This window comes from Vipera ursinii, assembly GCF_947247035.1.
Source record: "Vipera ursinii genome assembly, chromosome: Z".
Lineage (NCBI taxonomy): Eukaryota > Metazoa > Chordata > Lepidosauria > Squamata > Viperidae > Vipera > Vipera ursinii.
The window spans coordinates 85,312,930-85,336,647 of NC_139517.1; the positions used below are offsets into that span (position 1 = coordinate 85,312,930).

At 37.6% G+C, this 23,718-nt stretch overlaps 1 protein-coding gene across 1 annotated transcript in view; it reads right to left on the reverse strand.

Moving 5' to 3' along the window:
* KCNH8 (potassium voltage-gated channel subfamily H member 8) overlaps positions 1-23,718 on the reverse strand; it is a gene marked incomplete at both ends in the record, with an annotated part of 243,408 nt that overhangs the window by 96,116 nt on the left and 123,574 nt on the right. The window contains 3 exons of the mRNA XM_083379020.1: positions 7,763-8,003; positions 12,587-12,714; positions 19,279-19,410. Coding sequence (XP_083235146.1) covers positions 7,763-8,003; positions 12,587-12,714; positions 19,279-19,410 — 501 coding nt within the window. The remainder of the gene's footprint in view (positions 1-7,762; positions 8,004-12,586; positions 12,715-19,278; positions 19,411-23,718) is intronic.

The following is a 23,718-nucleotide window of genomic DNA, read 5'->3' on the forward strand; positions in this document are numbered from 1 at the left end:
CATTTCAGGGACAGCTGTTCCACATTGTGGTGGACAGTCACTCCAAATGGTTAGACATTGCACCTGTCCCAACTAGAACTACTGCCAGGACCATCCAGAAACTGTGCAGGATCTTTGCAATACATGGGTTACCCAATGTGCTAGTCTCAAGACAATGGGGCTCAGAATTTCAGTCCTTCCTGAGGGCTAACATGATCAGGCATGCCACTTCAGCCTCCTTTCACCTGGCCTTAAATGGCCAAGCAGAACACATGGTCCGAACGACCAAAGAATCTTTGAACTGGATCATAACCGGTGACTGGCATCACAGATTGGCAGATTTTCTACTCTGCTAATGCACAACTCCCTGCACGTCCATGGGCAGAAGCCCAGCAGAACTTAGATGGGGTCAGCGCTTAATCACGAAGCTGGATTGGCTACATCCAGACCGGGTTGCCATGGACATAGCACAACTAAAGCTACTATGAAGTTTGCAAGTTGGTGCCCGGGTTTGGGCCTGGAATTACAGTCAAGGGGCACTGTGGGTGGTAGCTGTGGTTAGTAAGGTGTCAGGGCCATTTTCTTATGAAGTGGTCCTGGAAGATGGCAGAGTGATACGGCAGCACATCGACCAACTGTGCCGGAGGCTAGCAAACCAATCACTGGCTCAAGACTCTTGTGAAGGCCAACCCCAGGAGCGACTTGACAAAGGCCTGACAGCAGAGTCTGCATTCACTGACAAGACTCCCAGCCATGGAGACGGGGGGCTAGCAGCAAGCGAATCACCCCCGAATGCACAGACTGCACCCATTGAGTGGGACCGGCAAACGGCTCTGATTTCCAGCCCAGCGGAAACTGTGCCACCAATGGATTTTGACTCAGGTCTACCGGGACAGACCACCAAAGGGACTCGGGCCGACCCAGAGCAATTGGGTCTCAAAACCCTGGTCTACCCAGCCTGGCAGGCGAGCTGGTAGACCGGGAACTCCTAGCGACTCTGAGATGCTCGGAGCGACCGCAAAGGCCGCCAACATATTTAAAAGACTATGTTCATTACTTGAGAATTGCATCATCTAGGGGGAAGGGGTGTTATGTATTGAGATAAATTGCTTGTAAACTGTTGTGCAATGGTTAACAGCCATTACTGTTTAAACTCCAGACTGTTTGTCTCCGGAGCTGTTAGTTTACATTTTAGGTAGGAGTTACCGCTTTAATCTCATTGGCTGCTGACTAGCGGCAGTCCATATAAATAGAAACTAAGCAGCAGTTAGTGCTGCTACTGTTGTAACTGAATAAACATGTTCCTATTTTCACCGCTCTGCCTCGTCAATGCCTCACCAATCCTGAAACTTAACAATAGTGAAGCTATATTCAGAATAGGAAAGCTGTAGAAGCTAAAATAGTTTAAATATTATAAAATAGAAAACTATCAATCAGTATCTACTGCTTGCTAACATCTATGATTTATGCATTCCATAATTATAGTAATTATTATTTATAGTAATAATTATAGTAATAATTATTTACGCATTCCATAATTTATAGTCACATCACTTTTTGCTACAGTACAAGTTAACTATCAAATAAAAGCTTAGATCATGATAGGTATCTCAATATTTTCATGTCCTACAAGATAGGAACCATACAGTATATTGCCCTTAAGCTAAATATATAAATCTGATAGATGTCAAATTCCAAAGATCAAAGGGATTTTGCTAGAAATTGAACGCTGGTATTATGTCTCCTAAATCCAAACACTGCATGTTCTTATTTTTTTTGCTTTAATATTATTTCTTGCTTTAATTAAAGCCAGGTACTCTCTGTCAAAAACATAGGTTTCTGTCATTTCCAAATTTTCAGGTAGAGCATCAGAGTCCAGTTTATCATTTTCAATTTCTCCATTAATCAATCTTTACATTTTTTCTGACTGAAAGCCCAGTTTGGCCTAATGGTTAAGGCACTAGTTTAGAAAATAGAAAACTATGAGTTTTAGTCTCATTTAGGCATGAAAGCCAGCTGGATGACTTTGGGCCAGTCACATATTGTCAGCCTACAATGTCAAGCCAATGGGTCAGTTCCTGTCACAACAATGAATCTACACTTAGCTGATATATTAAAAAAAAAGGTAAAGCCTGTACTTTGCAGGAAAAATGCTATGAAGAAAATTCACATTTTTTATTGTTTTCCCCAATTATCAGCATTCATTCAATGTTTTATTATTTGGATAGGACATCACAAAGTGAACTATCAAAGTATAAATGAGTTTTGGTTCGCATGTGTCTGACCTTGGAAACACGCGTTAATAACGTCTCGTCATTAAAATGCAGCAGTTCACATTCTGACTGGTTTATCTAGAATGGAATCTCTTGTCATATCTGTTCTTATAGAACCTCACTTTCAGTTGCTTACCTACTTCAGGTTGTTAGTTTTCATTGTTATTAAAGACCTAAATAATTTAAGGGATATCATTAGGTGTTTATTTACAAAATTTTCACACCATATCTCTAGGGAATTCATGGTGGTTTCCAACAATCATATAACCAATCATATAACTGTGATTAGTAGTGGTGATCTTGAATCTTTCCTTTGTATCTATATAAAAAGCTAATAAAACAATTAAAGGTGATAGTTGATATCCAGCTAAATATCTTTATCCTAGACTTGGCCAGGTGGTAGAGAGGGAGATTCTTGCTTGGTATTTGGAGGCTGTGAGGACCTGGTATAAAACAAGCTCATGCTGAATCCTAGCAAGATAGAGTGGCTAATTATTCATGTTATTTTAGACTGGAGGTGCCCTACCCCTGAAGGAACAAAATTACACAATGGATATTTGGGGAGACTTATGGCTTCTGAACTACAGGCAGGTAACAAGAACAAGGCACTTTGTTTCACTAGCTTTGGCTGATGCACCAAGTATGGAATACAATATTCCAATTCATGCTCTTATCTCCTCACAGCATCTATTTCTTGGTGGGTGAAAACTGTTCCACTGGGGTAACACTTATGTAGTCCTTGATTGGTTGCCGATGTATTTCCAGCTAAATTTAAAGTGGTGGTTATACTCTATAAATCACTTTGGAGTTGAGTCCTTGTTATCTGCAGGACATGTTTTTCAAGTGGAGTCTATCCATCTATTCATGTTCAGATTCCTCTCACAAAGAATGTCAGGATATTGGGAATTCAGAGGTGGAAATTTTTGATGGCTTTTTTGGCTCACTGAAACAGCATGCCACAAAATATTCTGATGGCTCCCCTTATGTTAATTAATCATTAGTAAGGCAGCTAAGACTGACCTATTTAGTCAGGTTTTGCTTGCCAAAGTGCTGTTTTATATATGAAGGATGTTTTAATGTTATGCCTGCTTTTACGTTTTTAAAAAAATGATTATTTCATGATTACATTTTATTATTGTTGTTGAGATCCATTGACTGAGTGAAATATACTGTAACTCTCATAAATAAACAAATACTCGTTTCCTCGTAAATCACAATTTAAGTAATTAATTGACAGGCCCAGGTAATCACATTTGCAATTAAGCATAACTAGGGGCACTGACATGTTCAACTCTTCAGTAAGGTTTCAATTTGATTGGCCACAGACATGCTTTGATAAAATAATGGTAATTATTTTCACATTAATGTTTTTAACTGATTTGCTTTATTTTTGATCAGTTTGGAATTGAAGGTGAGACAGCAGCACCCTAAATTAGGGTTAATGTCATAGGGAAGGAGGGAGGGAGGGAGGAAGGGAGGGATGGAGGAAGGAAGGAAGGAAGGAAGGAAGGAAGGAAGGAAGGAAGGAAGGAAGGAAGGAAGGAAGGAAAAAAGAAGGAAATTTGATAGTATTCAAATCAGTTTGCAGAAAATTAGTATACCTTCACTAGATCTGGCTAAAGTAATTGCATAGGTAGCTAAGCAGAAGAGAGATGGGCAGACTCAGCTTCTGTGCCCAGAGGTGTGCAAATATCCTTGAATGTGCACACACAGCATCTGATGCTAATATGGTTTTTGACAAGCATGTCAGGTTTTATAATTGCTTTTTCTCAGTCCTACTGAATGATTTGCTTATAAATATACATAAGATTGAAGTTTCTTTTTGTGACCATCTATTATGTCAGCAGAGTATTGCCATTGAAGAGGCTTCTGATGCAAAGCACTCAAAGATTTATAACATTTCTCTTGGGCTGATTGTTCTTTACCACTTTACCACAACCACTTATATCCCATCAGTAATAAAAAAATGGTTACTTTTTTTCAGCAAAAGCTTTCTCCTCTACATTTTTTAAACTATAAATGAATAGCTGTCATTCTACAAATTCATATTTACAAATGATTAATTAAGCTTCTGAATACCTAAAAACTGACACATACATTTAATCAGTCTCATTGCCATTTATAATGTTTGTTTGGATGGAGTAGAGAGGCATTTTTTTAGGCACTGAGATATGGTGAAATTTTGATATATTTTCCAAAGATTTTTTTCAGTTTTCAGTTCATCTACATTTTCCAGACTAATTCAAAATAAAATCAGAACAATAGTAAAACTTGCTTTAATAATCAGATTTGTATTTTATTTAAAAGAAGTTATTTTAATTCATTTCATTTGACTCCTGTGCTGAGCACCATCAATATTTATTTAAAAACCCTATAAGCAAAAAAAATTTTTTTAAAGTTTTAAACACATAATCATTTTCAGTCATGTTTCCCAAGACCAGCAAACTGAACAGTAGCCACTTAATATTTCTATAACATAATATGTAAGCTTTTCATGATTTGCATACACTATTATGAATTTAAAATTACACACCCCCCTTGATCTATACTGACACAATCTCCTTTGTTTTTGATGTTATAGTGTCTTCCTATCTTTGTATTTGCATAGACATATTTTATTTGCCCACATTTTATTCACAGTTTCTTCCAGAAAACATATGCATGGGGTTCTCAGTGATGCATACCAACATAATTCACACTACAGTAAACAGTTCCTGCTATTTAGTAATCTTCGAAGTGAACCTGAACCATCCATGCCTAATGTAACAATTGGATCCTTCTGACAATTCCATCGATGCAGAATAAATACCGAAGCCTTTTTAATGTGCTTTATCACTAATAATTTTTGTGCTCCTGTAAAAGGCACCTTGCAGTGTGCGTTGACCACGGACCTATTCATCAACACCACATCAAACAAAGGCTGATCTCTTGTACCTAGTTGTACAGGCTGGCTGGCTGCCTATTCTTGCAGTTAGTCCTCCCCTCTAACCCCCAAGTTCAACAATTATCTTTCCAAGAGTCTTTGAGGTTGTAGGTGATGCTGTTGCTGCTGTTGAAAATTAGAAAAACAAATCCTGGCACTGAGCAGCTACCCTTGCAAAAATAGTTTTTCTCCTGTGATAGTTGGCAGGAGCAGTAATAAACAGGGCCAATGTTACCATCTTGGCACAAGCACATTGGAGCTCATTAGATTGTCAGTCATTTGTTTATTTACTTAAAATTATATTATGTTTGCTTTAAACAATATGATATACTTCCTACAAGGGTATATCTTGTAGCTTCTTCCCTAATATATTTCTTAAGAGGCCAGTACAGAATAGACTTTATTATATTCCTTTAGTCATGATAATGGACTGATTTAGGTGAATTTAAAACTCAAAATTCTATGTCTTCAGACCACTTAAAATGAATTTGAAAAATAGGTATATCCAGGCCCTAAAATTACCTCACCACACCATTGCCTGCTATCATATTCTTCTCCAACCTAGTGTTCTGCAGATGTGTTAGACTACAATTCCCATGCTGAGACAGGGATTATGAAAACTGTGATTAACAATTTTGGATTTTGGAAGTGTTATTAGCTGAATTCACTCATTGCTGCAGTGATTGTTACAATCCTGCAGCAATGGAATCCTTGCAAATGGTTCCATTTTCTGTAAAGTTCTGCATCACTCTTTGTCCGAATAAATAACAAAACCTTTTTTTTATTACGATTTTGTATAAGCCTCTACTGCTAACTCTTTACTCAGATAACTGACTTGTGAAAGTCCTCTATATTTGCCCAGTACATGATCCTGATGAGAAAACTATCCTGGTACTGAAATGTTTCCATCTCCAAGAAAGGAACCTGTTTAATTTCTTCAGATTGAATTTACTAATAGCTCTGACCAGCAACAAACTCATTTGGTCTTTGTGTCAGAACACATTTATATGTATGAGATCTGCTCCCCAACTAGAAGACTGACTTTGTCTTCTAGAGCTATCCAGCCACTGCTGAGCCAAAGCAACAGCACTTCCAACAGGCACTATATTACTTCAGAGATGGCTGGAGATTTTTTCCATTGATAAGAAAATGGCCAAACTCTACATATGAGATAAATGAAACCCTAATTGATCCCCATATGCAGGAAGATAGGATGGAAGGATTCTGGATTGCTCTCATTCTAGATGCAGGTGAGAATAGCTACTTTACATGCTTCTTGATATTAAAATAAATAATTTGATAAGGTTTGTCTGAAATGGTATAGGGTTTTCTGCTTGAGAAGGGTATTGGACTAGAGACCTTCAAGGTACCTTCCAACTCTGTTATTCTGTTAAACATTTCTTGATTATTTTTTTTTAAATGTTAGCATGTTAAAAACCTTTTGCTCTATCCTAATTTAGGAACTTGTCAAACTGAAAATCTTTAAAATGTGATTGTCCATTTGTAAACTGAAGCTGCACAGCTGTCAAAACCCTGTACTCTTTTTACAGCATCTGTAGGCCAAGTATAACTTAGCTAACATTCATCTTGTTGTTGTTAGTTGCGAAGTCGTGTCCGACCCTTCGCGACCCTATGGACAATGTTCCTCCAGGCCTTCTTGTCCTCTACCATCTTCTGGAGTCCATTTAAGCTCACGCCTACTGCTTCAGTGACTCCATCCAGCCACCTCATTCTCTGTCGTCCCCTTCTTCTCTTGCCCTCAATCTTTTAGAATAGCAATAGCATGTACAACTCTCATGAATACTGCAAGCACCAAATGCTATTCTTGTGGCCACCAAGCAGTGCCCTATATGGACTCTTTTACTCTTACTCTCACCCCATACTTCCATTAAATTGCACTTCTGAAAGTTCTCTTTTTGCTTGCCTGGGTTAGTTCCCTTTTACTCATCTCAAGAGTCCCTTTGCTCTAGACTACAGGAAAAGCATGATGTTATTTAAGCTGGGTCACACAAAAGACACATTCAAGGTTTCATCAATCACACGTTTTAATAGCAAATACGGCTCAGTATAAGTAAATGTGAAGTAATGGAGAGGTATGTGTGAAAATGAAAAATAAAGTTCTCTGAATTAGTAGTGAGCAGGCTGTCTTTATTTTCTAAAGCACGGGAATTAAAGTTAGATTGATGCTTACTGAAGCCAAAATGGCATCTCTGGTGGTAAAAATGAAAACAGAAACTCAGAAATCCCATTGTATTTGATAGATTTTTCTTCCAACAATTAAGTTTCTTTAGGAGTAGAGAGAAATATAGAAAATAGTAGAGAAAAATATTTATCAATATACAATGCACATTAGATCCACATCTGATCTGGGTTGTTTTATTTTGTCTAATAGTATGGGTAAGGACACTAGAAAATAGTCTTCGCCCATAATAAAAATCCATTAAACTGAAGAGAACTTATGCTTAAATGCAGACAGAAAACAGATACGTGACTTTTATCACTTTATAATGCTTACCCTTACATAATTTTGTTAGAGAATCTACAGTAATTTGCAATGGTAATGTCAGAAATAATTGAAATATCTTACCTATGATAAAAAGTATCTCCACTGCAATGTCACTGACTGTTGTGCTTCGAGTTGTAGATAGATCATCATTGCCAATAAAACAAACATTGTAAGGTACAGTTACAGCAACATAAAACGTTGCTAGTAATATAAGCCAGTCCCAGCCAGCTTTAAAAGTGCTAAAATGCAAAAGTATGAATTTGGACTTTTTTGCATCTGAAACTTTATATTCTGGAAATGCTGGTTTATCTACAAAAACATTCTGGAAAAAGAAAGAGAGAAAAAGATAATTCAGACCAATCTGAGGTACTTTGGCTGACTAATTTATAAGAATCATTTTAGCAACCTTAAGTTGTTTTGAAAGCTTTTGCATCCATTGTCTACATTTTGGATGCTTTTGTCTTGATATTCATTCAATCCTCCCTTCATGGTTTCTTTTGCAAGTAACATAATTTCTGAGGTGAATTTGTGCAGCTTTCCCCTTAATAAAATTAAACATTTCACTAGGTTTAGAATTGAACAAGAAATAATTTTCACAGTTAAAATACAACTGTATATCACAATAAAACCTGCAACTTTATAAAATAAAAACATAGTGAAATGCAGGGGGGGGGGGATAAATTTTAGTAGGAAAGATAAGTTGTTTATATTTGCCTTGTTCCTGAAACCTGTATTTCATTTGTAAGACAGCTATTTCCATTTAACAAAGTTGGGGGAGGGTGGGAAGGTAAGAGTGTTTTCATACTTGAAATCTGCATTTCTTAGAAGCTTGTTAAAATGTTGTAATTGGGAAAACACTAGGTTACTGTGAGTGTTACTCTTGGAGCCCTCTCTCAACACATCTTCAATGAGATAATAGATACAACCTCTTTACTCTTTGCCTTCCATCTTATTACTCTAAATTCCTCTTTTCATTCTTCCAGTTTCGATTTCTTCTTTCTCTTTACTCACAATTTCCCCTGGGCAAGTCACCTTCTTTCATAGAAGCCATATGCTAACCTTGCCCCCCTCTCTCCCCCAATCTTCACTTCCCCCAGCTTTGGAACACTTTTGTATCAACCTCGTAAATTCTGCTAATTCTGCTTGCAGAGAAGGACACTCTCTAGCATTCATTCATTGTCTGATGGCCTCCTAGAATTATAATCTATGTGATGTATTAATGTATTGTACCAAAATTTGCATTCACAAGGGAATCAAAGAAAATACAAAAAAGCAATTATTATCATACAATGATAGAGAAATTCAAAAGAACAATTGTTACAGTGAAAGTCCTAAATAGAATGATATATTGGTATTTCAAGTCTGTATACATCCATTGTAACAATCTTTTACAAACAATCTTTTTAAACCAGTCATTTCGTGTTATACCCAGATGTATACAATGGAGCTCTTGAAACCAGAATTCATTGATATCATTCAATCTTCTTTTAGAATGACTAAATCTGTCTTTGTTTTTAGAAGTAGCATTTTAGAACTCTTTTAGAGTATGTATTAGGTTTAAATATAATTTCACTAGGATAACACTTTTAAATCTCATTAAATTCCATTGCAAAATTGAAATACTTATGTTTTATTTCTCATATGATTATTTTAATTAATGTCTGATTTTTATTACTTAATATACTATTCATATTACATAATTAAATTACAATTCAGAAATCAGTAAAACTTTATTGTAAACTCACTCCTAATATATTACACACAATTCTTGAGGGTGGGGAGAAATAGTTCCTATTAGGATAAAATCAGGCCTAACAACTATCATCTTATGCATCTTTTACTCAGTGGGATCTTCTATTGCTTATCCAGCAGTATTAATCAAAGTTTTCCTTACAAGTAATAAATAATCACTCCATGTGGATTAAACCAAGATGTAGTATAGTCTCATTTTTTAAATCTTTATATTAAGACAATAATTAATATCTTGAGCTCTGCTAGTTTTCACCTAGATGAATTGGTAAATGCTAAAACTGGCAAATAAAAAAAAATCTTAGCATGATATTATGTGAAGAAAATATTCAAATAAACAATAATTGCTTTTATTTCAGTAGAATTGAAAATAGTTCTGAAGACTTTTGACTCCAATTATAACCAAAGAGCTAACTATCAGCTACCAAAATGTATAGAGAATCTATTCCCTGGAAAGTAAAATAATTTAACTGAAAATAAATAAGAATTACATAGACTACTCTATAGAGAATTCTATAGAGAATTCTATAGACTGTAGAAGTTGTTTTCAGGCATTATTCATGGAGGTAACTGAAAATAGTCATTAAGAAGTGGGAATGCAACAGCAAAGTAATTTATTTACCAGAAGATACAGTTAAACATGCACCCAATTTCCCAAATATAGGAGTTCCCTTCTAAAAGGTGTCAGGACTAAATAGCTCATGCTGAGCTAAGCTTAAACAAAGAGTGTATTTTTAGCTTTAATTGTCAGCTATAGTAACTTAGAGATGAGGGTCATGGACATTTTAGAGCTGAGACTATTACAGTAAATACATGCAAATCAATTTCTTATTCTATTTACCTACACATCTATTTTAGTTCTGCAGGGAAATTATCTGTGTCTAGGTTTTATTTGCAAGTGATTTGACCTATCAGTTGAGGCAAGACTGCAAGTAATAAACAGCTATAAATACCTCTTATTTTATCCTTGGAAGAGCATTGTATAAGTGTAACTGTACTGAAAATAATATTTTAATACTATTGCTTTTGTTCATTCAAATATTCATAAATCTTTGTCAAACGAGAATTTAGTAACTTGCATTACCTACAAACAACATGCGGAAAAACTATAAAACTTACAGCAGCCACATTGCCAAAAAAGCTCAAATTTCTCATTAATAAATGAAAATATGCCTGACAAACTTTATAGAATGATGTGATCAAAGACATATGAATATATGAAGGACAGTGCAAGAGGCCAAGACATTTCCACCTCCCATCTCACTGAGGCAGAAATTTAAGCTAATGAAGCATTATGATGTTTGCTCATCAAAGTCATTGTTCCCTTCTATTTACATTGATTAGAATACTGCATTTTGTTTGGACATGGCATTTTAGAAGGAACACTAACAGACTAGAAAGTTTCCAACCAAGCTGATAACCGGCATGAGAAAAAAAAATAAAAAAAGAAAAAACTTATGAGGAACTTATAATGGAATTGTTAGGTATATTTAGCCTGAAGAAAAGAATATTACAGAAACATGATAGCTGTCTTCAAGGATCTGAAGGAATGTCATGCAAATGTTGGGCTAGACTTATTCACTGTGGTTCTGAAAGTCAAACAAGAAATTGTGGGCTTAAATTATCAGGAAGCAGATTTCAGCTGAATATCATAAATATATATATATTAATAGTGGGAACTGTTCAATGTGGAGCAGACTGCCTTGGGAGCTGGTAGACTTTTTTAAGCGTTTAAGCAGAAATTGGTTCACCACCCATTTGAAAATCTGATATTAGTATATATCTGCACAGAGTAAGGGACTGGACTATAAGGTTTCCTAAATTTCCAACTATTTTCCAAATACTATGATTCTTTCCTAAATTTCCAACTATTTTCCAAATACTATGATTATTTTTGTTGATGTTCTCTATCAAGTTAATCCCAATATTTTCTAATAGAGAGGCCTTAGGTAAGAAACTGGTAAAATTTAGAAAATTGGTCAATGACTAGTTAATAAAAGTTTTCCTGTCCCTTTAAAAATAATAAACTAATAATACATTCTGATAGCAGTGATGGGAATCCATCATACAATCCCTGTTTTTAATTTACAGGTGATACAATATATGCTTGGTACTTTTTATGCTTTCAGTCATACTATGAACATGATAAGTTTGTTCGGTAGCACAGTGAGATCAAAGTTCTGTAATAAATTGGAATAGATTTATATAAAACATGCCGTTAATCCTAAGATTTTTTCTTTAAGTAAATAAACAGTTGTTTGTTCATGCAGTTTTCCTGCTGGTTTATGATGAAAATAGCACTTCCAACTATTATTAGCTTGGGTTTGGGGGGAAAAGCTTTCACTAAGGTTTTGTTTCTAAGAAGTGTTTGTGTTGCAGGAAATCTGAATCATCGTTCAGGGAAAGAAAAGCATTAAAGTTCTTTTTGCCAACACTTTCTATGAAGTTTTATAAAAGGGCAAACATGACTTAGCATAATGTTTGGGTTGAACCTTAGATATTTATGCTAAACTATATGAACATCATTATCAAATATAAGGATCTTAGTCTCTGTCTATTGCATTTTCTCTTTGAAATTGTACGGTTTAATTCACTTACAAGAAACATTGTATTGAGCAAGGTTTTATTTTCTATATTTATACTTTAGTACATATCTTCAAAATAGGAAGGGGCAATTATAAGCTAAAGGGACGTGGTGGCTCAGTGGGTTAGGACGCTGAGCTTGTCGATCAGAAGGTCGGCAGTTCGGCGGGTCGAATCCCGAGTGCCGTGTAACAGAGTGAGCGCCTGTTACTTGTCCCAGCTTCTGCCAACCTAGCAGTTCAAAAGCACGTAAAAATGCAAGTAGAAAAATAGGGACCACTCCGGTGGGAAGGTAACAGCGTTCCGTGCGCCTTTGGCGTCTAGTCATGCCGGCCACATGACCACGGAGACGTCCTCGGACAAGCGCTGGCTCTTCGGCTTTGAAACGGAGATGAGCACCGGCCCCTAGAGTCGGAAACGACTAGCACACATGTGCGGGGGAACCTTTACCTTTACCTTTAATTATAAGCAATTTGTCCCTCCCCACGCCTTTAATCTAAATCTTCTGAGCAGCACAAAACACTCCCACCTCAGATAGAATAGCATGAAAATAGTTTGATTATCTATACCTACATTATTAATTTTTAATTTGTTCTTTTCTCTTCTTTGTAGGTGTCCGGAGATGTGATAAAGGACAGCTCTACTCCGTCTGCGGGCTGAATCAAAATGTGATCCTGCTCTTCCTCTTCCTTTGACTTTTTCTGAAGAATACAGATGACACATTATATTTGTTTAAATGCAGCCTCTGGAAAGTGAACTAGTAGTCCAGGATTGCATACCCTGATTTTTTCAGATAGCTTTTCTTTCCTTCCCCCCCCCTGCTTTTTTTACCTTTTACAAAATTAATTCCCTCAACCAGGGACATCTCTAAAAATTGATTGTTTTTGCTGCTTGCCCAAAAACTCTTTTCTGTTTTGGAAATTCTTATTGTTTTTTTTCTTATTTCATCCCATTCCTTCCTTCCTTCCTTCCTTCCTTCCTTCCTTCCTTCCTTCCTTCCATCCATCCTTCCTTCCTTCCTTCCTTCCTTCCTTCCTTCCTTCCTTCCTTCCTTCCTTCCTTCCTTCCTATCTTCCTTCCTTCCTTCCTTCCTTCCTTCCTTCCTTCCTTCCTTCCTTCCTTCCTTCCTATCTATCTATCTATCTATCTATCTATCTATCTATCTATCTATCTATCTATCTATCATCACAGTAAAATGTTGGGAACATATGGAACTATTCTTGTTATTGAAGATTTGGAACATATAGAACCATTTAAGATATTGGGGAAACATGTCGTTTTTCCAAAATTTGCATAGTGCAAACCTTTTCATGGAAGAGAAAGTGAATCTTTTAGGTGGAGAGGGAACATTTACAATTTTGATAGCATGCACTAGAGGATCAATAATCAACTGGTTATTGAGCATGTAGAGGATCTTGAGTATTCATGAAGAAGCCACACTGAGCATGGTCAGTAACAGGTGTATTACTTTCCATTATAGAACACAATTTTCCTTTTCCAGAATTCTGTCTAACTAGAAATTGTCAATATGTACAAAGGCTCTGAAAAAAGACTTTAACATGTGATAACACTTTAAGAAAATTCTTAGATACTCACCATTGTAAAACAAATGTAGAAGTCTGAAGGATTTTCTTTACTTCCCCATCATTGCATATCACATTATATTTTTAAACTTCCTTATTTTATGTCTACTTTTTCTTCCATTCAGTTCTTAATGTAATAGTCTTTATTTAATCATTTAGTCATTAGAGTTATTTATCCTTATACAACATTTTTCTATATAAATAATGGCCTCTTAGAACATTCTTTTTTTTCCTGATTTGTGCATTCTCAAACTGTTTAAACAGCAGTGACAGGGGAATCATACCAAGGCTATTAGTTTGGTGCTAAAATGAACTTGAAGTAAGTATAGCATGATATTGGAAACATAAATTAAGGATGTCCTTTAAAGAGGTAATCATTTTCCTGCTTCCAAAGTGGTTTGCCAGCAACAAAGTAACAAGGCTGTCTGCAGGAGGGGGTTCAAACGAATCAAAATGGGCAGCTGTGATTGTGCAATTAAAGCTGTGATATTTTTAACCTTGGCTGGAGCTTCAATTATGCCTTTTTCAACACCCACAGTTAGTATTATGGTATTAAGGCCCATCATGGAATTAATACCATATAGTCTAGGAACTTAGACTAAATACTTATGGAAAAATCTGAGTTTTTCTTCTGTGTTGAATCAAATGCCTTTTAAGAATAAGTTTGAGTTTTAAAGATGCATAAATCCATAGTTCATATTTCATAGTTTATATTTTATACATATTCCTAGTTTATATTACAGAGTGTCCAGGTACTCTTATAACTGTTATTAACTGTTTATATGTTTGTGATGGCTCACAATTAGAAGAAAAATATTGAGGACAGATATATCAGAAAGAAAGTCTAGTACTGCTAGAAATTAGGCCAATACTGCTGTCTCAGGGGAGGGGGAAAAAGACTGAATAAGAAAGTAGTTCTACTATTTCTTGTAAAAAGCCAGCAAGAAAAAGTATAGGCTCCTTTCTTTTGGGAAGCAGTTCCAAGTCTTTTCTAATACTCTATTTTATTTATTTTATTTTTATTACATTTATATCCCGCCCTTCTCCGAAGACTCAGGGCGGCTTACAAGCTTAGCAGTAGTAGCCTTCATTCTATGCATACGCCTGCTTGTTAGGGCTTTCACACACACCCCAAGCGGCATTATTACAAAGTCAGCTTAATTGCCCCCAACAATCTGGGTCCTCATTTTACCTACCTCAGAAGGATGGAAGGCTGAGTCAACCTTGAGCCTGGTGGGATGCCAACCTGCACTAATTGCAGGCAGCTGGTGTTACTTAAGGAGGCATCAGCCCACTGCTCCACCAAGGCTCTACAATCTGTGTCTGGAAAAGTATAAGTCATACATAATTGTGCTTCCATTATCAATACAAATTGAGCAATGTTCAGATTGTGTAAATTTTAAACATATTTTTCAGTTCTGGTCCAGGGCTCTGATTCCTAGTGTCCAGAATTATCTGGGATTTAATTATGACAATTCTGAAATGTTCAAAATGTTCAAAACCTTTACGAAGTATAATCTCAGAGCTGATTACGATATGAATTTTGGATTTAGTTCTATTTTCCACATGTAAGCTCCTTCACGAAACCAGAGGACTTCTTTACAAATAGTCTACATTTAGCAACCACATTTGGGAGTGGCAACTCAATTCCTAAGTGGAAAAACACACGAGAGCATCTGTACTTATGATTTGACTTTAACTTTCTTTCCACTTTGTCAAACTTTGAATTGCTTACCCCAGCAATTAGCAAGAAGGAAATTAATTATTATATTTGCATTCATTGAAGAGGAAGGGATTAAAAGAGAATAAGAAAGCACATAATGGATAACACAAATTGAAAGGAATAGTCTAATGCAAATGATTCCCTAGCATGCTCTCAGCTCCCACCCCCAAATGCATTAGGCAAACAGCTAGTGTGAGCACATTCAATGTATATTGAATGTATTTCCCATTCTTATTCTTGTATAACCTCTTTGTCTTCTATCTCTCTGCTCTTTCAGACAGGAAAAAAAAAGAAAGAAAATAGGTTGGATGCAGGAGAATGTGTAGTAACTGGCTGTAATGGAGAACATGTGATTGAGAAACAATGTGAAGTTCATAAATGCACAATTTGGTTGCATAGTTATTTTTCAGGACCATTGTAACTTTGAACAGTCACTACATTAGGCAGTCAGTAAGCAAGGTCTTCCTCTATTACTATCTTATACTATCTTTATATATATATATATAAATAAAGCAGTTATCAGGTGCCAAAAACAGAAAAAGAAATTGTCATATATTATGAATTTCACCAGTTCTGAGACAAAGTCCTTAATTTCATTTCTTCCACTAGGCAGTTGAAGATTCGCCTTTCTATGTCATGCTGCTGAAATATATTCCTTGATATACAGTTAGTATAAGAATCTACTTCTCTGTTTATTACCTGACCTTTCTTATTTGGGAAACCATTTATCTCCTGCAGTGAAACTTTAGTCCCTGGAAGATGATAGACCAATGTGCTTATACATAATTCAGGAGGAAAGCTTGTTATTTGTTCATAGCTTTTCTAAAAAAATCTTTCATTGTAAAATAGTGCTTGCTGCATCTCAAAGCGTTGAAGCAATGTGGCTGAGTTTATGAAAATAAAATTGTTGCAGGGAGAAATCTTACATAAGACTATAAAAAGAAATAATGCATCCCCATCAAAGCATGCTGCAGAATGGTGCAGCATGAATGGCTAGGCATGTCTCCTCAATAAATTTATTATTAATAATGCAATAAATCTTTTACTGCAAAATGTCATTATGGACACAAGGAAAAATAATTTTAAAGTAAATATAGCTTTTGAGGCTTCAGTTTTTCCTATTCCATATCAAGAGTCAGACTTTGAAAGCAGATGGAGTTAGCAATCTAATGTGAAGAAAATTCAAAGTATAGGGGGTGAAATGAGTTAAATAAATGTATGCAAGCCTCAAGGGAAATGCACACCAAAAAACACAAGTTTGACTCTGGTCTGACCACCCTGAGGGGTTCTGGATAAAGCAAAAGCAGTGTTGGCAACCATACATTTAAAGAGTGTGCTGAAAATTGACTTGTTTTTATTTTTTACACCTATTTTTAATGTTTTATTTTTAAACTGATAAGAGCTAGGTTGCAGGAAGATGCAAATATATGCCATGTATGTCTCTCTTTTACCAGATGATAGATTTACAACCTGACACCCAGAATGGCTCTCCCCCTCCCCCCAATATTCTTTTCAATTTATAATTTTGTTAAATACAAAGTTTTATTTATCACCGTAATTGATGAAGAAAACACTTTTTCTTTAGCCATATTTTAGCTTCTGTGGGAATGCTTATATGATTCCTATGGTATTCCCAACAATGTAACACCATTAACATGCCATACCATTACTATACACTAGTCTCTCTTTAAAAAAAAGCATTGAAAAATGAGCACAAGACAACAAACAGAATAACATGTTTGCAAAACTGCACTGCTCAGCCATAGAGCTTCCTTTGCAAAGAAATTGTTGAAGAGATTTTCCATCGTTTGGTTTATATTTAATTTTGTCCTCAGAGAGAAACTTTACCCTGTTTAGATTTGACACATTTTTAAAGCTCCCATCCCGAATTAGAAATATAATTAGTAACTACATGATTTTCAGTAATTAGACTACAGTTTTTGCTACAGTTTTACTACAGTAAAAGTTTGTAACGTTCCCCCACTCCCTTTTAAAGAGCCTTTCTTAGGAAAGAAAGAGAAAAATGGCTATTTTCAGAAGCCTGATCTTGCAACAGTCTCCCCCCCCCCCAAGTAAGGCTGGCACCTTCTCTTTTAACTTTCTGGAAGTCCCTCAATACCCAGTTGTATCCTCGGGTATGGGGATTCCAGAAGACTGATGAAATTACCAAACATGGGCTAATAAGCAATGGGAACAGAACCCGTGCTTTCCCTTCCCTTTCCAGGAGAGTAGTAAGTGATAGTTGCTGGGTAGGGACACGAACAAGGGTTTGAGAGACTGACTGGAAAACTGTCACTGAATGCTGAAAATAAAGATCATTGACCACAGCAGCAGCATGGCAGCAGCCAGGATCATGAGTTTCCCAAATTTCATTCTCTCAGAAGTCATAGGTTCAGGATTTTGGATACATTTTATAATTTAAGCCACTTAAGGTACCTTGGTTAAAAATCGTTATATCATTTTACCTTGTTAAAGGTTATGATAATGAGTTTTAGTAGCATACAGATGGAATTAATTTAATTAATTAACCACAAGAAAGTTAGCTATTATTAGTATCCATCAGATACTGTGTAATGTCTGTTCATAGCTAGACAGAAATTCAAGAGATGGTTTTGACTACCAGAACCTCCTGCACATTTCTCAGTTATGTGGAAAGAGAACAATCTGCTAGCTAGCCCACAAGAAAGAAGTTTTCCTTAATAAGTAACTGATGTAAAGTCTTTTTGTGACTTTGGGCAACTGGACTTTCTTTGTTTTGTTTAAAGACCCATTTCTTCTCATCCAAGAAGCTTCTTCAGTTCTGACTGAATGGTGGAGAATGGAAGGATTTATGCCTTGCAGTTAGTACTCTTTCTGAGAGTTGTTGAGGCCACTTGGAGGTTGCCATCAGGATTGCCGAACAGTGCAAATAGGTGTGGAACCTTTTTGGAAATGCTGAAAGGACTGTGTTATAAACAGAAGATAGGTGATGTCATATTGCTCTCCCTCTGTTGAAAGTTCAGTCTTAATGTAAATAACCACTCTGACCCCTCTTTCAGATCAGCTGGTTTGACAGAGGGGTCAAAGAGGCCATCTACATTAAGGCCATCTTCAAATAAATCCTTTCATTCTCCACCATTCAGTCTGAACTGAAGAAGCTTCTTGAATTCATAAAATTCATAAATGAAATTCATAAAATTAATAGCTGAACAAGAGCATCTACTTCTACTTTATTAAGTATGCAATAAGAAGTACTGTATTAGCTTGATTTATCATCCTTTCTGAGTTTCAGACAGAAAGTTGTAATTGGGAATAGGTCAATGCTATGCTGCTGACAGTATCTCTTTCCTGTCCCAGCAGTGATAAAGCACATGAGGCAAACAAATAGAAAATTTCATGAAAGTAATATCAGAAGAAACATTCCTCAGTGCCGATTGTCTTGTTTTGGTCACATTCATGATCATAGCTGAATTACTCAAATTACTAATTTAAACTGATTAAGAAATATGTCATATTGTTACACAGTTGGAAGGCACCTTAGCCTAATCTGAGTTTAGTGTATTAGAAATACAGTCACCCAGTTTCCTCCTCCATCTGATCCTATAATTCCTTAAACTGAATAATGGACAGTGAGCAATGCTGTTTCTTTGACTTGTCTATTTGACATTTATACAAAGTGAATAAAGGTAGCAAGAATACTTCTTCTAGTATTCCTCAATACCATATATTACTTTTTTTTAGCATTGATTTAGTGCTCATTTACTTTTGGTAAAACAGGAAAGTGTGTATTCTCTATCTAAATAGTAATGTTTTCATTCGACCAGAATCTAAATGAAAGATCCTTGTGATGTTACAAATGATATGAATTCATAGCCCTTTTACATATAGCCATATGAGCACACAGCCATATAACAACAACACACACACATCATATATTGTCCACTGAAAATCCTTGTTTTTATTCTAAAAATCATACCTACCATCTTTTTTCTCTTCCAGAGAAATCTTTATTTTTGTATCTGTTATGTCTTTGAAAGAAGACAGAAACAGAACAACATCACCTTTCTCATTCTTAATTGGGACAACATCCAATAGGCACCAAAATGAAGACTCTGAAAGAAAAATAAATTCAGTACATATATCATATAGTGCTATATGTATGTGTGGTTAATTATAATTTTGAAAATCTCAACTAAAAAATCTATTTGCTTCCTTTTTTGATGTGCAATAATACTGTCTTCTCTGAAAGTAATATCATTTAAATACAGTACACATCCACTGTGATAATTAATAATCTGACATACATTCTTGTATTGCTTTAAACTTTACCTTTTAAAAAGACTATAAAGTGATTTTATATTTGGGGTATCTTATTCTAAAATGGTTGCTGGAATTCTGTATGTCTAATTTAATGAAGAGAAGGACTAGGGATGACAAGATAGCAGTGTTCCACTATCTCAGGGGCTGCCACAAAGAAGAGAGAATCAAGCTATTCTCCAAAGCACCTGAAGGCAGGACAAGAAGCAATGGATGGAAATTAGAACTAAGGAGAAATTTCCTGACAGTTAGAACAATTAATCAATGGAACAGCTTGCCTCCAGAAGTTGTAGTTCAGGGGTGTCAAACTCAATTTCATTGAGGACCGCATCAGCATTGCGGTTGCCCTCAGGGGGCCGGGTGGGTATGGCCTGGGTGGGTGTGGCCTACTGGGTGGGTGTGGCTAGAGTGCATATGGCCTGCTGGGTGGGCGTGGCCAGCTCTACATCGTTGGCATCAAGGGGGCCTATGGGGGCCTGGGCAGGAGTGGGACAGATCTGAGGGACTCTGGCAGAAGGAGGGTCTCTGGGCCAGGGCCAAGGCAGTGGGGGCCATTCCCTCACTGTTTCCAGGATGGCTTCGCGGGCCAGATGAAACCACTTCGCGGGCCGCATCCGGCCCCCGGGGCTTGTGTTTGACATGTCTGTTGTAGATGCTCCAACACTGGAAGTTTTAAAGAAGAGATTGGACAACCATTTGTCTGAAATGATATAGAGCACAGGTCTGCAACCCACGGCTCCGGAGCCGCATGTGGCTCTTTCAGCCATCTCCTACGGCTCCCAGTCTTCTGCTATGTGTAGTCCAAAAAAAAAGTGGGACTAAAAAAGTTCAACCAATCAATTCAAATATGCAGGGTAGGTGCATATCTCGCCTTGGCTCCACTCTTCAGTCAAACCCTGTTCTGCGCATGTGTGCATGTACGCGCATGCGCACACAATTTTTGCGGCTCCCAGTTTTTCCTTTTGTGAGGGAACCAGTTCCGAGTGGCTCTTTCACTGTTTCAGGTTGCTGACCCCTGGTATAGAGCTTCCTGTCTGAGCAGGGGTTTGACTAGAAGACCTTCAAGGTCCCTTCCAACTCTGTTATTCTGCTATTCTCTCTGTATCGACTCATCTCTACTTGTAGCATTTTATTCAAGTCTAGATGTTCAATTTATCTCTCTACAGTTTTAAATACCTTCAAATGAATAATGTTTTTTCTTAAAATAGAAGGCAAAATATAGCTATTTGTAGCTGATCTGCTAAATGCAGGGAAACTAAAAATAACTAAATGCTTACATTCAACACAGGAATGTATCTAACTCCCTTTAGTATGCTGAATATACTATTATAAATGTCTTTTGTATGTTGTGTTAACTGTAGTAGGACACCACAGTAAGATTGGTTAAAAATATTTCTTTAAGATACTATTATTGCATTTGTTTAACTCAGTATTTTTTATTCATAGGTAAACATGTATGTAGAATGGGTTTTTATATGTTCAATAATATAATTATTCAAGAGGATTAATACAGATAGATAGTTCCAGAAAGAGAAAGAAATGCATTTAACTATTTTCCTATTATCAAGTATTTAATGGGGTGAAATTTTATTTCCATATCAATTAATAAAATCCACAGAACATAGAAGAGACAAAAAGAGAAAGAACAACTCACATAAAATGCATGTAAGCAGTGCTTTTTTTGTAAAAAAAAAAAAAAAAAAAGTGCCGGAACTCACATACGTCATACAACTCACCTTGCCTACCCCACAAGGTTTACCTTTGTAGTTGAAAAAAAACACAAACCTTCAATTTTTAGTGTATCTAAAACACTAGATTTTGTTCAAGGTAAGTTAATACTATTAATGTTACTATGTATTGTGTGGCTTTAAATTACAAGAAGACATTTTATTAATCTTTGGGGACTGTTGTGTCCGGTGCTGCGACAAAGGACTTGGAGACTGGTATGGGGTTATTCTGTTTATTTCCAATACACGTGGCCAAACTGTCCTTGCATGCCCCGGTAACCCTTATATGTCCGGCAACTGCCGGACGCTAGCCAACCCCCTGGCTGCAATCTCCCGCCTTGCCTCGGACACCCAACCCGGTGTCCAGGAATTCCTGCTGGCCAGATTAGCCAATTAGGAGGCTGGACAGGTACATACAGAACACCCCTTCCCCCCAATTGTGAACTAATCTATACCCTGTTGTCATACACCCCTGATTCATTTCCTTACATAATCCCTTAGGTATGCCGGAGGTCTGTGTGCTCTGGCAGGGTATTTCCCTGGTGGACTGTCAGGCCTAGTCTCCTTCCCCTGGACCGGCCTTGTTGGCCCTGGCTGCTCCCCCTTCTGCAGGTGACCCACTGGCTGTGAGATTCCGGTGAGATCTCTTGGCACTGTCTCTGTGGCTGGCTCTGGGGACTCTGGCCCCCTTGTTGTAGTCCTCGGTGCTCCGGCCTCTGTTGGTCCAGCAATGCCCGTTGAGTTAGGGTGAGATGACGTAATTGGAAATGGGAGTGGTTCGTCGTGTGTGTAACTTTGCTGTTGCTGAGTCTCTCTGCGTGCAGGTGGGGTATTCTCTGGGGCCCTTTTCCTGAGTTGGCCGATGTGTCTCCTGACCTGGTGTTCTCCTTCCCTGTCTATGATGTAAGATAGTGGCCCCAGCTTGTCTACAACCACTCCCTGTGTCCACTTGTCCCCTTGGCCGTAGTTCCTGGCCCACACTAAGTCCCCAATGTTCAATGATCTGGCCGTGCCGTCCTGTTCTGTTTCAGCTGTTACCCTATCTGGGTGGAGCCTATCTAATTCGGTTGTCAGTCTCCTGCCCCACCTCATTTCTGCTGGGCTTTTTCCCATTGCCGTGCATGGTGTTGTGTGTTGTGCCAGCAAAAACTGAGCCAATCTTTGGTGCCAGTCCCCTACAATAATCCTGCGCAGTGCCTCCTTGGTTGATCTCACGTTCCTCTCTGCCAATCCGTTGCTGGAGAGATGGAAGGGTGCTGATGCTGCATGCCTAATCCAGTTGGCCTTGAGGAAGTCCTGAAATTCAGTAGAGGTGAACTGAGGGCCATTGTCAGATACAATTACATCAGGTAACCCATGAGTGGCAAAGAGTCCCCTCAGGACCTGTATTGTCTTTGCTGACGTCATGCTCTTAACAGGCACCACCTCTAACCACCAGGAATAGCTGTCAACCACTACTAAGAATGTCTGCCCCTGGAATGGCTCCGCGTAATCTATGTGTATTCGGGACCAGGGGTTGTGTGTTGCCTCCCACCTGTGTACTGGTGCGTGGGCTTGTTCTGGCCTTGACCTCTGGCATTGGTAACACCCTGCTACCCTCTCCTCAATGGCCTTGTCTAATCCTGGCCACCATAGGTAACTCCTGGCCAGGGCTTTCATGCGCACTATTCCCTGGTGCCCTTCATGTAGTTCACAGACAACCTTCTCTCTTAATTTCTCTGGCACTATCACCCTGTTTCCCCATAATAGGCAACCTAAGTGTGATGACATCTCGTCCCTTCTACTGAAATAACGCTGGAATTGTGGTCCCGGGTTTTCCCTTTTCCACCCCCCTTGGATCCATGATGCTACTCTGCTTAGTACTGGATCCTTGCTGGTGGCGTTGGCGATGTCTTTGGCTGTTAGTGGGCATTCTGGGAGTTCCTGTATTGTGAGAATTTGTCCCACTGGTGCTGGGTCTGTGTCTGTGTCTGGTAGAGGTAGCCTGCTAAGTGCATCCGCATGGCCCATCTCTTTCCCCAGTCTGTATTTGATGGAGAATGTATATGCTGATAGGAATATTGACCATCTCAACATCCTTGGGGACATTATTTGTGGGGTTTGTCTGTCAGTTGTGAATAGTCCTAAGAGTGGTTTGTGGTCCGTGAATATTGTGAAAGTCCTACCATATAGATAATCGTGGAATTTCTTTACACCTGCCACGATTGCTAACGCCTTTTTGTCAATTTGTGCGTAATTCCATTCTGCCTTGGTCAGGGTTCTAGAGTAATATGCTATGGGTCTTTGTTCCCCATCACTATCCAGATGGCTGATCACCGCCCCCACCCCATATGGTGATGCATCGCATGCTAAGCATATTGGTTTTCCCTCAATGAA